The sequence below is a fragment of the Diadema antillarum genome, unplaced genomic scaffold (genome assembly GCF_040938485.1).
Source record: "Diadema antillarum isolate AM-2024a unplaced genomic scaffold, OU_Dant_1.0 seq00000964_RagTag, whole genome shotgun sequence".
Taxonomy (NCBI): Eukaryota; Metazoa; Echinodermata; class Echinoidea; order Diadematoida; family Diadematidae; genus Diadema; species Diadema antillarum.
This window is the reverse complement of record NW_027271810.1, coordinates 276,248-290,029: the sequence shown is the minus strand read 5'-3', so window position 1 is coordinate 290,029 and position 13,782 is coordinate 276,248. Positions and strand designations below refer to the sequence as shown.

The window sequence follows — 13,782 nt, the reverse complement described above, 5'->3', positions numbered from 1 at the left end:
TCTCTTCCAGCAGTGACTGCGCAGATACTTAAAATATTCGTAACTTTTGAACGGATTGTCCAATTTTGCTCAAACTTTCACTGATGTGTTCTACTAATATTGCTGCATTCTCTCAATCCTAATGTGTATGAAGGTAGACTTGTCCTTTAATCTTTTCAGTTACCAAAAATGCAAACCCACACATCACTGGAATCTTTTACGATGTTTTGAGCACTCCCCGCCACCACATGCAAAACATGCAGCTAGCTACACTTAGGCAGGCTATTGTTACATTAGGTACAAGCAGCAGACAACCAAGCCAATCAGGCATGCATATTACTGTGGCCCCAAGTCCTGATTTCTTGTCCTGTGCCATAATTTCGTGATTTTTTATTGGAGTGTGAACGCAAAGGTCATGATATTTTTCCCAATGAGAAATGGTCATACCGTCAGTATTCCTTTGGGGCATTTCGTGAAGCATCTTGTCCGACAAATTTGTCCAACAAATTTGCTCTCAGCCAATCAGGTGCGAAGATTTCCGTAGCTTATAACAGTTTGTCAGAAAAAAAAAAATAGCTTACAAAATGCTTCATGAAATGCCCCCTATGTCTGCCATTCTTAGATCAGACACTCCTTGATAATCTGATAGAACAGTGATTCAGCAGGTTCCCCCCCCCCCCCACCCCACCATATTATTGACATGAGTCTGCATGTACTTATTCAAGAGTAAACAGTTATGTAATGAACAGTACACAGGCAGGCTAGCCGTGGTTAAAGTCTAACATCTTATTTATTGGACACAGCAGAAGTAGAGGGGTAGGGCAAAAATAATGCTGAAGAATTTTTATGACCCCACACACTTTCTTTCTCTTTTATGGATGTGTCCATGTTTAGATTTGCACCAGGAGTTCATTCGGCTAGTGTGATCAGCGTTGATATAACTTGTGACACACAAATAGACTTGTGATTCATACATGTAGATCAGCATGTTTTAAAGGTGCATGGTCCTCATGTTTTAGTCAAATGCATACGCGGGCGCACGGCGCAAGTTTCCTATAGAGAAATATGCTATCGACTCCTCTTTAGCGCTTACGCTTTGGCCCACTTCCCCGAGTCCGAAGAAGTCCGATTCACTGTAGTCAGTGGTCGGATCACAGTTCGGCTCATGATTTGGCTGAGGGGGATGACAGCTTTAGCAAATTTCTTTTGTGATGTCATAATAACGAGCACATAAGCACGCACCCTGGCATTACTACAGACTGCGCGATGCACAGAGAAGACAACAAAGGCAACGTTACTTAGCAACAGCTACACAACAGCTACGCACTTTACTCTTGATGACAGCTCAACTTCGGTAATCTTCGTATCAATGCTAACGGTGATCGGCAGTATCATCAACAGCGCCCTCTACACTATGCCCCTTTAACAAATACACAGATCTGTTCCCTGTCACCCTCCTTGTTTTCTGCTTCTATATGCCATCATTAACAATGAATCTTTGTCAGGCTTTTAGTCATGTGCCAAATCAGCGCCAGGTTTGGATGTTGATGCACTTCATATTTAGTGGTGTAATGCATTGTATGAATATTAAACCCTCTATAGTTATTGATATTGATCAGTGCTACATTTGTTTTTAATCCATGATCTTGATTTGGGATTATCCAGTAATAACATTATTGGGAACAAAATTGTGAAAATAATTGTCACAACTAGGCACAAAACTTTTCTAATACATTACCTGAGTATCTGATGGAAATGTTTTCTTTGAATCTGGATGTACATAATTATGATACTAGAAATGGACAACTCTTTCACAAATCTAGAGTAACTTCCCATTCCCTGTATAAATCAATTCGGTATACTGGACCTAATATGTGGAATTCTCTGCCTCCATCACTACGCAGTATTCAATTTCTGAACTCATTTAAAATTACGTATAAGTTTTATCTTTTGTCTTTTTATGTTTAACGCAACCACTTATATTCACTCACATTCACGCACTCGCTCAAGCGCGAACACACATTGAGTTATTCTGTGCCCTACTGTAGCTTTTTTCATGTCATACGTCGTGGGTGTATCTACCTGTCAAGCCTCCAAGGCTTTTACTGATACATCCTATTTCATTTTTCTTTATTATGATGCACTCTGTTTGTTCTATTGTATTTGTTCGCTGATAGTACTTTTTAACATTTTAACCTGCACATATTGTGTATATATGCATGATTGTAATTTCCAATCTTTTTATCCGAAGAATGAAATAAACGAATGAATGAACAGGTCCAGGAAAGGTTCATTCTCAGAAGCTGTGTTACCCCAGCAATACTGAATTACTCTTCTAGTATATGATGAAAGTGCTCTCATCTTAAATCAAGACCATTGCTGCTGTGACCATCATTCCACAAGCATTTCACAGCATACATTGTAGCCTTGTTTGAAGGAAGTCTCTCATTTGTCTTGCTGTGTGTCCTTGGTAGGATGTTTGAGGGTGTGGACTGGTATCTGCGGCACCTGTCCCAAACCCTGAGGGGTATCCAGGATGTCTTCACCAAGCATCAGGCTCGGGTCACTCTCGTCAGAACAGAGGTATGGACTTCCAATAAATTTGTGTTTTATTTGGAGTTTTAGTAGGCTGTTTGTTGTTTGTTTGTTTGTTTGTTGTTGTTTTGTTTTTGTGATGTTGATTGCATTCCCTGTATCTGTCTCTTTGCTGAAACTGTAGCAAATTCTTCACTTCCTATTAATGTTATGTACAGTTGTGTACTTGCCTTCCCTATTTTTATTTTCTGCCTTCTCACTCTAAATTTACATCCATTTTGTACCCAACTGCAGTAAGAACTTTTTATATGTTTGCCTCAGCTTTGGTTTTCTTCAGATGTAAAAATGTTAGTTTAAGTGTTTCCTTACCAGCTGCAATCTATCTCGTATACACAGTTAGGGGCTCCTAGTCGAGAACACAGAGGTTACTGTGAAGTCTTGTGCGTAGGGCATACTTGTGCATGTGACACATCCTAACTTTTTATTTTAAAAAAGGCCCTATTTGCTCTCCCTCCTCTCCCCCCCCCTAAAAATAAGACAAAAGCACCGACTCTCTTTCTCTCTCTTTTCCCCTGATTGCCCCCCCCCCCAAAAAAAAAAAAAAAAAACTCACTGACATTACATGCAGAGCTGTGTGTTAACTATGCTTACCCCCAAAGTTTATGATGTAAAGGCAAAAGGCACAGTATATTGTACAACACGCATAATGTCTATTTCTGCATCAAGTTTTACCTTGTAGATTTCCGTAGGACAGTCCCAGATTTTTCCTCCCTGCATGCACTTGGCAGCTTGTTAATTTTCCAGGGCATGATTTTTTTTTAGCCCTCCCCCCCCCCCCCCCCCCAATTGCCACCAGAAAGACTAGGCTAGTCAGCTCCGTGCTCATTCAAGGACAGGTGTCGATCCTGCTGAGCTTGTTTTGGAGGTGCACCCTTGACTTTGGGGTATTTCCCAATGTGGGGGAAGAATGGCTTTTTTTTTTGCGCAAGATTTTACATTTATAAATACTTCAGCTTTGATTTCCTTCAAACAAAGAAGTACTCAGTATGTGTGTTTCATCCTGTGTATATCCTGCGGGATTCCCAATGAACGGAAGCAAATGTATCGTCGCTGGGGAGACAAGACCTTGTATCTACAAAATGCCAAATGTTCAGGAGAGCAGAAAAACATGGCTGCCAAAGCACTATATCAGATGGGATAGCCTTTCCTCTGACATGCCATGGTGGCTTTATTTGGGGGGGGGGGGGGGTAAGGCAGTAGGATTTGGACAGGACATCACTTAACTGATTATCTGACCATTAATCCAAAAAAGTAATTTTACCAAAATTTGAGATGCAAGGTCTTGTCACCCCAGTGACGATATGTATTTCATATACTGTATACGCCGAATATTTCGTGAGGTTTTTATTTTCGCGAATTTCGCGAGTCGGGTGCTATTCGCGAAATTAAAGACACACGAAAATATTGACTCTGATCCCGATGTGAATGTGACGTACGCGTGTACACTTCTCCGTTCAGTACAGGACTCCACGATCGCGAATTTAACCACTTGCGAAATCGTCGGGAATTCCCGATTCGCAAAAACTTGGACTTGCGAAATATATGGCGTATACAGTATATTTTTGAACCGTCTTTTTCTGGATACAGTATGAGATGCTGTGCAGAGCTCTCTCCAGTCTCAAGGACAGATGCTGCTCTCAGCTAGAGAAACTTCTGCAACAGAGAAGTCCCAATAGCAGAGTGGGTAAGTCAAGAGGTCGCCCATTCTGATTTAAAGGGAGATTCCATGTTGATATTGTGTTGCTTTGTGTTAAAGCAGAAAAATCAGAAATATAAATCAGTGGAAATTTTAGGGGGAAAAAAATCAGATACATTAAAAAGTCATGAACTGTAAAAGTTTAGAGAGTTAGATATTCATTTGGCATCTCAGTGTGATCTAGGTGTTGAGCACCTCTCTGTTTGGTTTGTACACAAAATTCCACTGTTTTTCTCAAATACTGGGCACAGACAGAACTTATCTGCTGAGGAGGACATACAAAAACATATTACTTTTATTCTATACCAAGAACAGGTCTGAAGAAAGTTTTTCTCATGAGAAAAATGAAAATTTATTTAATTTTTATTTACAAACCAAATGGAGAGCTGTGCAACACCTACATTTGCACATCACACAGAGTTGCCAATTTCTTTGTTATAGTGATACAAACCACCTTCCCACAAACTACCCCAAAGAGACAAACAAACAAATGAAGAAGAAGAAGAAAATAACAAATTACTGTTCATTTTGACATATTCTATTTACGTGATGTCTTGAGAAAAATGAGGGGAAAAAAAATGCTGGCATTCAAATGTTGAAACTCTCTGCACAGGGGAAAGTACGTCTTTCACTCTTTTAAACAAATTTACTTATCCATTCATGATTCTTTCTTTCAGTTGAAGCATAATCATGTATGATCCAATTCACCTAAATTTGAATGTCACTGACACTAAATATGCATTGATCTCGTATGAATAAGCTGATTTGATTCGTGGAAAAGCCAAATGAATGCTCAGTTGTATTGTATGTGTGTATGTGTTTATTTATGTATTTATCTATCTATTTGTGACCTGTCCTCACAGTATGTCTGATCACCCTCCTCTCTGAAACCCTGGATCTCAAAATGATGTTGGAAGGCCGTCTCCATGACGACATTCAGACGATGATCACACACAGTCTGAAGGTGAGCTTGCATGGAGAGACTTACTGGTATACTTTTCGTCTCTACAAAAAAACTCATGAAAACAATTCATTTCCATCTAGTGATGAGACTTAACTCCTTTACTCCCTTTTTCCAAGTTCACTAAATTCCTGTGAACTACATCAAGGATGACATTTTGGTATCTGATTAAACAATTGACTAATAACACACCATTCATCAAGCATTGAAAAATGACAATTTAGTTCCATATTTGTTTGGCTTCCAAGAATGCCAGTGACATTTCCCAATTTGAATATGGAAAGACTGTCTTGTGAAATGCTTGATAGGATTTGCACCCCCTCTTTCATTGAGTGGCATGGTCTACCTTGAGATATGTATTATGCTAAGGCGTCCCTTTAGGGCTCCTGTGGTGCCATGTGGGCATGAGATACTGGCCTCGCTGTCTCGTGGGATACTTCTGATCCTTGCAATTTTCATGAAATGATTGGTGCAAACATTGCATAAGTGGGGGGGGGGGGGGATTGACCGATGCCGCTGTCCCTAATTCATCTCAGAGCTTGTGTTTATTTCTGTGCACAGTCAGGAGACCATTAACATTATGATGCTGACATGATTTTGAATTCACTAGGGGGGAAAAACATGGCAAGAAACCAAGAGAGGAATTTGGAAGAGATCTCTGGACCCGCGCACCAACATGTGACGTTTATAGCTTGTGCTGCGTTTATAGTCCCTTCTTCCCAAGATAAAGAATCAAACCAGGCACCAATGAGTAGTCCTGTGTGGATGTCAGGTTATATTGACCCCACATGACGCTTAAGTGGCGCTGTAATCTCTCACATTTGACGAGTGATATGCCCTCTCATTATCTGTCATGTTTGCGAAGGCTCGTAATGTCTGTCTGAAGGAATTCTGAGCACAACTGTGAATGCACACTTCGTGCCTTTTTTATGAGAAGATATAAATGCAGATGAGCATTCCCCACCCCCACCCTCTCTTCTTTTGCCATTGTGAGTTTGCTGCTCATAATCATTTCATGGAAACAAAGACAAGATGATGTAATCACTTACATGGACTTAAGGTCACCTTTGTTATCTGGCCATGGTAAAATGTGATATCATCACATAGAATGCTGAATAGAATAAACACCCTTTAGCTCTATTTTGTGCTCAACTCACTTTGTGTGGCGGCAATGTCTGTCTCCTTCCTAGTTGACAGTCTGTTGTGACCTTTGGCCCATGCCTGTCCTGCCGCACTTTATCAAAACTTGAAGAATGTATGCCCTGCTGTATGTAAATCATTTCTTCAAATCTATATTTACATGGCTCAATTACAGGTCTCCAAAAAGTTAGAGTTTGAAAAGTTAGATGTGGCATGACAATTTGTTCCTGGATTTGATCTCTGAATGTCTTGCAGAGCATGATGTCATTGTTTGTTCGTTTGTTTGTTTGTTTGTTTGTCTTTTTCCCCTGTACAGAGGGGTTTGTTTTTCTATGTTTACTTACTGTTCACAAATGTTGTTTTTCCAAACAGGAAAGTGTCCAGTGTAGCTACAATGGTCAGAAGCTGATACTGACCACGGAGCTCCGTCTGAATGCGTACACCACTCCCGTCTCACCTGAACTGGTAATTTCTCCTTTGACGGTCTTTGCCCCATTACCTCCTCCCAATATCCAACAAGTGACGTGTCGCAGTGATGACACATATATCTGTGAAATGTATAAGTCGTTTATTTTGATGTGTACAATCTTCCCACGACTATGGTGTTAAAAGCTGTTTACAACCTGTTGTTATCCAAGTCACTGGAATCAACTCCTTCCCCCCCCCCCCCCCACCACATTCAGTGACTTCTCTCACATTCCCGTGGGAGAATTCTGGCCAGGTTGCCAGTGGACGGCTCTCTCATGCTGTAAAATCTAACCACAAATTGTGCTCACCTTCCTACAAGGTATGTTTTGGTAAACGCGGGCAGACAGATCATCATGGATGGGATAAAGTGCCTTGCTCATTGACACAAGGCGGCACTGTGCATTATATCCATTGGTATCCTTGCCAAAACTGCACATCCTTGGCCAAAATGTGCAGTCCTTACCAAATATTAATCCTGTCTTTGCTTCTTAATATCCCCATCAGTTGTATTCACCCATTCAATATGAGACCCTGACGGCTCATAGACTTTGTACTAGGCTCAATGGCCCGAATTCACGGAGGTGGTACATATGAAACCATGGAGCGCCAAGTGTTGCACGGAATATTTCGTTACGAAATCAGTCTTTTCATCGATGAAATGATTATTTTGTAACGAAATGACAACATTTTGTTACTAAATGAACATTTCGTCCACGAAATGATAATTTCGTTAACGAAACAGTCATTTTGTCAATGAAATGACTAATTTCGTAACAAAATACTCTGTGCGACACTTGGCGCTCCATGGTTTTTGTCCATGGTTTAAACCATGGTTTCATTTGTACCACCTTCGTGAATTCGGGCCTAAGAGGCAGTAGCTTTAATAACCAAACAGTCACAGAGGTACTCCCCTGCCCTCCTTGTCCTTGTTACAGGTGTATTGTAATACATAATGCTGTGCAACCCATAAGTAATGATGATGAATAGTGCTGTTCCTGGCATAAATCTCATTTTGGCCTCGCACTCCAAAAAACAATATTAAAATGTATATGCAAGGCACTGTACAATCCAGATTTCCAACCCAAGTATGACGAGTCTTAGCTACTGGACAGTCCACATACACTTGGAGCACGCAAGCTCTGCTCATTAGCAAGGGCGCCATCCGCCACCCGTGCATTTCACGTGACGACTCGGTCGTTGCTCTTTGTCCTCCTCTTGACCCCTCTTGACCATCCCAAATTGCGATGCCACGATCTAGTTTCTCATGCCCGTCCAGAAATGATTTCTGTCTTATAATTGATCAAACAGAACATTTCCTTCTACAGTGTAGAAAGACACTGAACGCTTCTGTGATATGTGCATTACCTTGCAAGTATCATTAGGCAACAGACCTGTGGTGGATACAATCAATTACTTAGATTAGCTCTTGATAAGAACTTCTTGATAATCCCAGGTGCGTCAGATAAAATGGTACAGCAACCTTTGACTTCCATTGTATTTTGTTTTAGATGTAGATTTGCTCCATGAACTGATATGCAATGGTCAATTCTCACAACCTATTCTCAAACCACTGTAAGGCGATGAATGTTTTTTAGAATAAAAATGAAAGAATGAAAAGCTTCAAACCCGTCTCCGGCTTCAAAGAAAATTGTGCTGTTTTCGTTTTCAGGAGTAAGTAGCAGGAAATATTGCTGGTACCTTATTCACAGGCCGTAGACTTACTACAGTAGTACAAAACTTCATTCCTCAATGTCAAATTGAAAGGGATTTTGTCTCTGTGTTCATGTGCGATCACAGAACACTTACATTCCAAGTGTTGATGTTTTTTATCATATCCCCTCTTTCTTTCTTCTTTTCTGAACATACAGATCAGTAAATTGATTGTGCATATACAGTCAGAAATTCTCTACTTCCAGGAAAACTACAGGAGGTTATTTCAGCTGTAAGTGTCTCCTTGCAAATTATTCCATTATGTTTATACTTATCCCTCTCACTCTCTACCTATTGTTTTGGCTTTTTTTTTAATATGTCATTTGTTTATATTGTGACAGTGTGACCTCAAACAAATGATTTGAGGTAGGTGGTATGAAATAACGAAGGTGATACTGGCATGTAAATGTCAACCATGAGTAAAAAATGCTGCTTTCTGCGTACTTTTAGAAATTGTCCTGTGCATGGCTGCTTTAATCTTATTTGAAGGGACAGTAACAAAGGGATCTTTGTTTGCAGTTAGAAGGATCTGATATTTGAGTTCTACACACATGTGTAGATTTGTGATTGTGCTAAATTTTTGCAGTTTTTATCAAACAAATTTGTAATTGGTATACATGTTTATAAATGCAGACAGAAGAAAACTGACCAGAAATGAATATAATTTACTAGTGGAAAATGAGCAAAGAAAATGGGATTTTCCACTGATTTACATGTTGTTGAACATTATCATGTTTGATTTGTACATAGGTGCATGAGTGTATGTGTGTATGAGGATGTGTTTGAATATGTGATGTTTGTGTGTGCATCCAGTACTTACGTCTGTCTGTTTATATGTAAACATGCATAATGTACATTCATATAGCCTAATACAATGTACCAACTTGTCCTTTTGCAAGAGGTTACATCAACATTACATTTTGCCAGTCATATGTCTCTTTGATTTTGTAAATATCAGAATGTATGTATACGGATGCCCATAAATATGTGTTTGCTTTTCTTGATTTTGTGGCCGTAGCTCTGTCATATTTGTACTAAGATTATGAAATAAATGTCAGAATGTTGCAGATGTTTCTCAGACATTCCCCCTAACTCAAACTTGGAATCATGTGTGCTCTTTGCAGGTACCATATCGAAGTCATGGAAACTGTGGTGACTACCTTCTACACCTGCTTGATGGCCGACGTCTCTGTGCTGTGTGACAAGGTTGAAGCAAGGAATAGTTCTCATGACACGGAGGTACTGACTGAACGGCATAAAGTCACAATAATGGATAGTAGAAGTGATAGAAGAGAATAGCCAGAAGTGACAAAAGAGTTAGAAAGTACATGTATATATCTATTTAATAGTAGCATACTGCATGTTGTGAATTCTAGTGTTGCTTCACTATGCACAATACAATCGCAAGTGTTTAAAGTTAGTTTCATTGGAAGCACATAACAATTATAATAATATTTCTATAAACATGAGCATGAGTTTCTGTGCATGCTTTTTCTAATCCATGTAGGTGATAGGAGATAGCTATCTAGTTTTGATTCATTTGCATAAAGGGGCTTTCTCCCCAAGAAGAAATCAGTGTGTTTACCGACAAAGTGTATTGCTAGTGTTTGAGGCAGTGTATTTACATATTTATGGGGCACTTGGTTTGTTGTTGTTGTTGTGTTGTTGTTTTGTCTTATTGCCATCTTTGCAAATCTACAAATACATGCGCAGTATGTAATATATCACCTTGACCTCCAAATTGATAGCTTCCAGGTTTGTCCACCTGTAATTCTCAGGCAGGCGGAACTACCGGTGGCAAAAGAAAATATGGGAGAGGTGACCGCTATTCCCCATTTTCTTTTCTGTTTCTGTCTTTACAGAAGAGAGAATACATCGACCCAGCGATGGTTTCCATGGCGCGTCGGCTGGACCGACTAGACCAGGACTGGAAGGAATACATCCCATCAAGGTAAAGGAGGGCAAATTCCATCTTTCCCTAGCTCGCTCTACACCACTCATCACTCACTCATCTGTTCCCAGAGCGTCTTTCCCACCCTCCTCTCTACCTCAGAAAACCTTAAGTAGAGGTCCTGTATGCGAAAAGAAACACACCCAATTCATGTTCATGTGGTATTTTCCACCTCAATTCTTGCCGTAGAGCTAGATTCATTAACATGTGCAGTGGCGGATCCAGAGGGGGGCCCACTGGGTGCTTGCCCCCTCTTTATTTTTTGTTAAAACAAAAGAAATAAAAAGGAAAAAAATTGAGGGCGCATGCGCCCTCTTTAATTTTGTAAGGGCGCCTCCTCTTTACGGAATTCCTGGATCCGCCCTTGATGTGGATTGTAGTTGGTTCAAGCAGGGCTCGACATTAGCGGTGGTGTGGTGGCCTTGGGCCGCTAGAAATGATTGCCAGGCCACTAAATTTCCAAAAAGATTAATATCTTATGGTTCCCGATCAGGCAACTATGATTGAAAATGCATTGTAACATTTCCTTTTATTTCAGCCAATACATTTCTTTTTTGGGCTGCCAAGATGTCAAATTCAAAGATTTTAGTCACCTAAGAAAAAAAAAGTTAGCGTCAAGCCCTTGTTAAAGGTACACTGTGGGTACTCCACTGGTAGTATAAAGGACTGACATTGAGTGGTGTCAGCGGGAGAAGTGACTGTCAGCAGACAATGTCATTCCAACACATTTTTTTTTGTTCCAAAGATGACAAAGTTTTTACACCTTTCCTGCTATTATGGATTTTGCAAACTCTCACACTATGCGTTCACCCGTTCTCCACACACAGCACCCAAGAGTGGCGGAAGGCATTGACCTCGTCGGCGGTGCACTGGTTCCAGTATCTCATCCGAGACATCCAGGCCATGCTTGTGTACAGCATCGCTCGAGATCAGGTAACAGTCTCCCTGCTCTGTAGAGCAGTAAATGTTGCATGGAAAATCTTTACGCAACAAGTGATTTGGGGGCTGTTTTCGTGTTCTTTACATCTGTGAAGACCAGATATTTGAGCAAGGAGGAGTATTTTGTTGTCATCCTACATGTATATTCACCAAGGGCAATGATTGTGGTGAAAGGAACACTTTAGCCCGTTGAGGACGAGTCCTGAGTATACTCGGGCAAGCGTCTTTTGGAAATGCATGTTGTAGCAAAATCAGTCCGTCCTTATTAAACGGGTTAAAAGGCAATGTGTATGTGTATGGTGAGATATGGCCAAGTCTTATTTGAACTTTTTAAATCCTTTTCCAGTAAAAACCAAGACAAAGTTTCCTCTGGATGTAAAATTTTTTGAAATCCCAGTATTCAACGTATCTTCTGTTATGAGATGTTATCCACACAAAAATTGGCTTGCAGTAATCAAATCCAAAGTACGACATTGCTTGGCCTGCAGCAAAAAATGTTGGCAATACCCCCTGACTACACAGGAGCAATCCAGCCAATTAGAAGACATCATGGTAACACACATTTATGCCATCTGTGTCCATGGTGATGGCATAGAGATGCGAGTGACATCCACATAGTGAATGTTAATCTCATTAATCGGCTTGATGAGAGGCCAGCATAAATGATTATAATTATGAATAACATTTACATACTGTATATCACATACAGATATTTTCGCGAATCACGGTATCAGTGGCATTTTCGCGTGTTGTTAAATTCGCGATTGATACTAGTAGTAGTATTGTAGGGTCTACTGCCAAGCCCGAGAAACACGTTCAAACACTTGCCAATGTACTCGTAACGTTTTTCAATTTGCATTGTGACTTCAATGAAAATAGAAAAGACACAGTAGAAGATTTATAAAACGAAACAATTACGGGATTCGCAAGTACTCAATACCTACCAAATGTTGCAACAAATAGATAGACGACAAAGTTTCAGAGCTGCGCTACCGCTAGCGAAAGTTTTACATGCATCCTATTATACACGGCCCTGTCGCTGTACACAAGTTTTGCGCTAGCTGCACTCGGCGTCTGGTCGGTCGATCGGGCCAACATGCATCCTAACTATACATGGCCCTGCGCACACGGCGTCTGGTCGGGCTACATGCATCCCTAGGCCTCACTGTACCCAACCACGTCGAGCCGGTGTTCGTTCGCGTAGGGTAACGTAGCGCGGAGATTGCACATTTTAATGCATGTTTAGCATCGTACTGCACTTCCACAATCGGTTGCACCGTAGCATACGTACTGGCCGGTGTAACAGCCGCGTTCGGGTCCTCCCAGCGTTGGATGCATTTTGTCATCAATTTGTACATAAGGTATGACGGGGTAATATTTTCGCGTGGCTTTAGTTTCGCGATAAGCCCGAAGCTCGCGAACTTCGCGAAAATAAAACCCTCGCGAAAATAACGGTGTATACAGTAGTACCTTCTGCTTCATATGGGCATTTCTGGGCACATTGATACGAAAAGTTTGATCAAAATGCAAAGTCTTATTACGAACATTGTGATATGAATACATGAATACAGCAAAAAAGCAAACTAATAATTGTGATTGATTGAATAACTGAGCTTTGAGCATTGATATCATTTGTCCACACTTTGAGTATTTTTTTAATTTGAAAGGGGAGTCATTGCAACAGTCACAGTTCCGTCAAGTTTGTGTACAGGTATGTGTGCATGTGAGGAGGGAGGAATATTACTGGACAGGTCATTATCTTAGATTACTCATCCTCAATAGATGGATGGCCTCTTGAAGGTATATATCATGGTCAAGCATTTCTCGTCTTGTTTTGTCCATCATCTCAGTTCAAAACTGTCCAGCTGAAATTCTCCCAGGACGTCGAGGGCGCTAATGCTTCCGACGGTGGTCACCACCGGCCTTCCAATGCCACACAGCTGACACAGTCTATCGGCTCTGCCTTCGCCAGTGTGGTTCCCAGAGACCAACAGGTAGGGGGCGAAAGTGTGACTCTCACTTGAAAACACATAGTTTAGAGTTACGCATAGCAGTTGTCACTTTGAAAAAGATATGATGTCTTTTAAGGGTCATTTGAGTTTTTAATATGTCGGTGAATACCAGCAACATTAATTGTAGGCAATTCAAAGAAGCATTAAGATTAGTGTGGTGTTTTGTGTGTTTGTTTTTTTTTTTGCAGAAAGAAGGGGCAAATGAATTCACATACACCTTTGAATGATTATGAAGAGGTCATGTGATAAAGAATTTGCCTAATTGTGCATTGCTTGCATTCCTGTTCATCAGCAAATTTATCTTCTGTTATTGCAAACCTGTGCCAAGCTT

At 40.6% G+C, this 13,782-nt stretch overlaps 1 protein-coding gene across 1 annotated transcript in view; it reads left to right on the top strand.

Moving 5' to 3' along the window:
• The window catches only part of LOC139741937 (uncharacterized), a 68,943-nt gene that overhangs the window by 42,973 nt on the left and 12,188 nt on the right, over positions 1-13,782 (top strand). Inside the window, exons 10-18 of the mRNA XM_071652508.1 lie at positions 2,454-2,562; positions 4,162-4,258; positions 5,134-5,234; positions 6,744-6,836; positions 8,708-8,781; positions 9,674-9,788; positions 10,412-10,500; positions 11,328-11,433; positions 13,290-13,433. Of these exons, the coding sequence (XP_071508609.1) occupies positions 2,454-2,562; positions 4,162-4,258; positions 5,134-5,234; positions 6,744-6,836; positions 8,708-8,781; positions 9,674-9,788; positions 10,412-10,500; positions 11,328-11,433; positions 13,290-13,433 (928 nt within the window). The remainder of the gene's footprint in view (positions 1-2,453; positions 2,563-4,161; positions 4,259-5,133; positions 5,235-6,743; positions 6,837-8,707; positions 8,782-9,673; positions 9,789-10,411; positions 10,501-11,327; positions 11,434-13,289; positions 13,434-13,782) is intronic.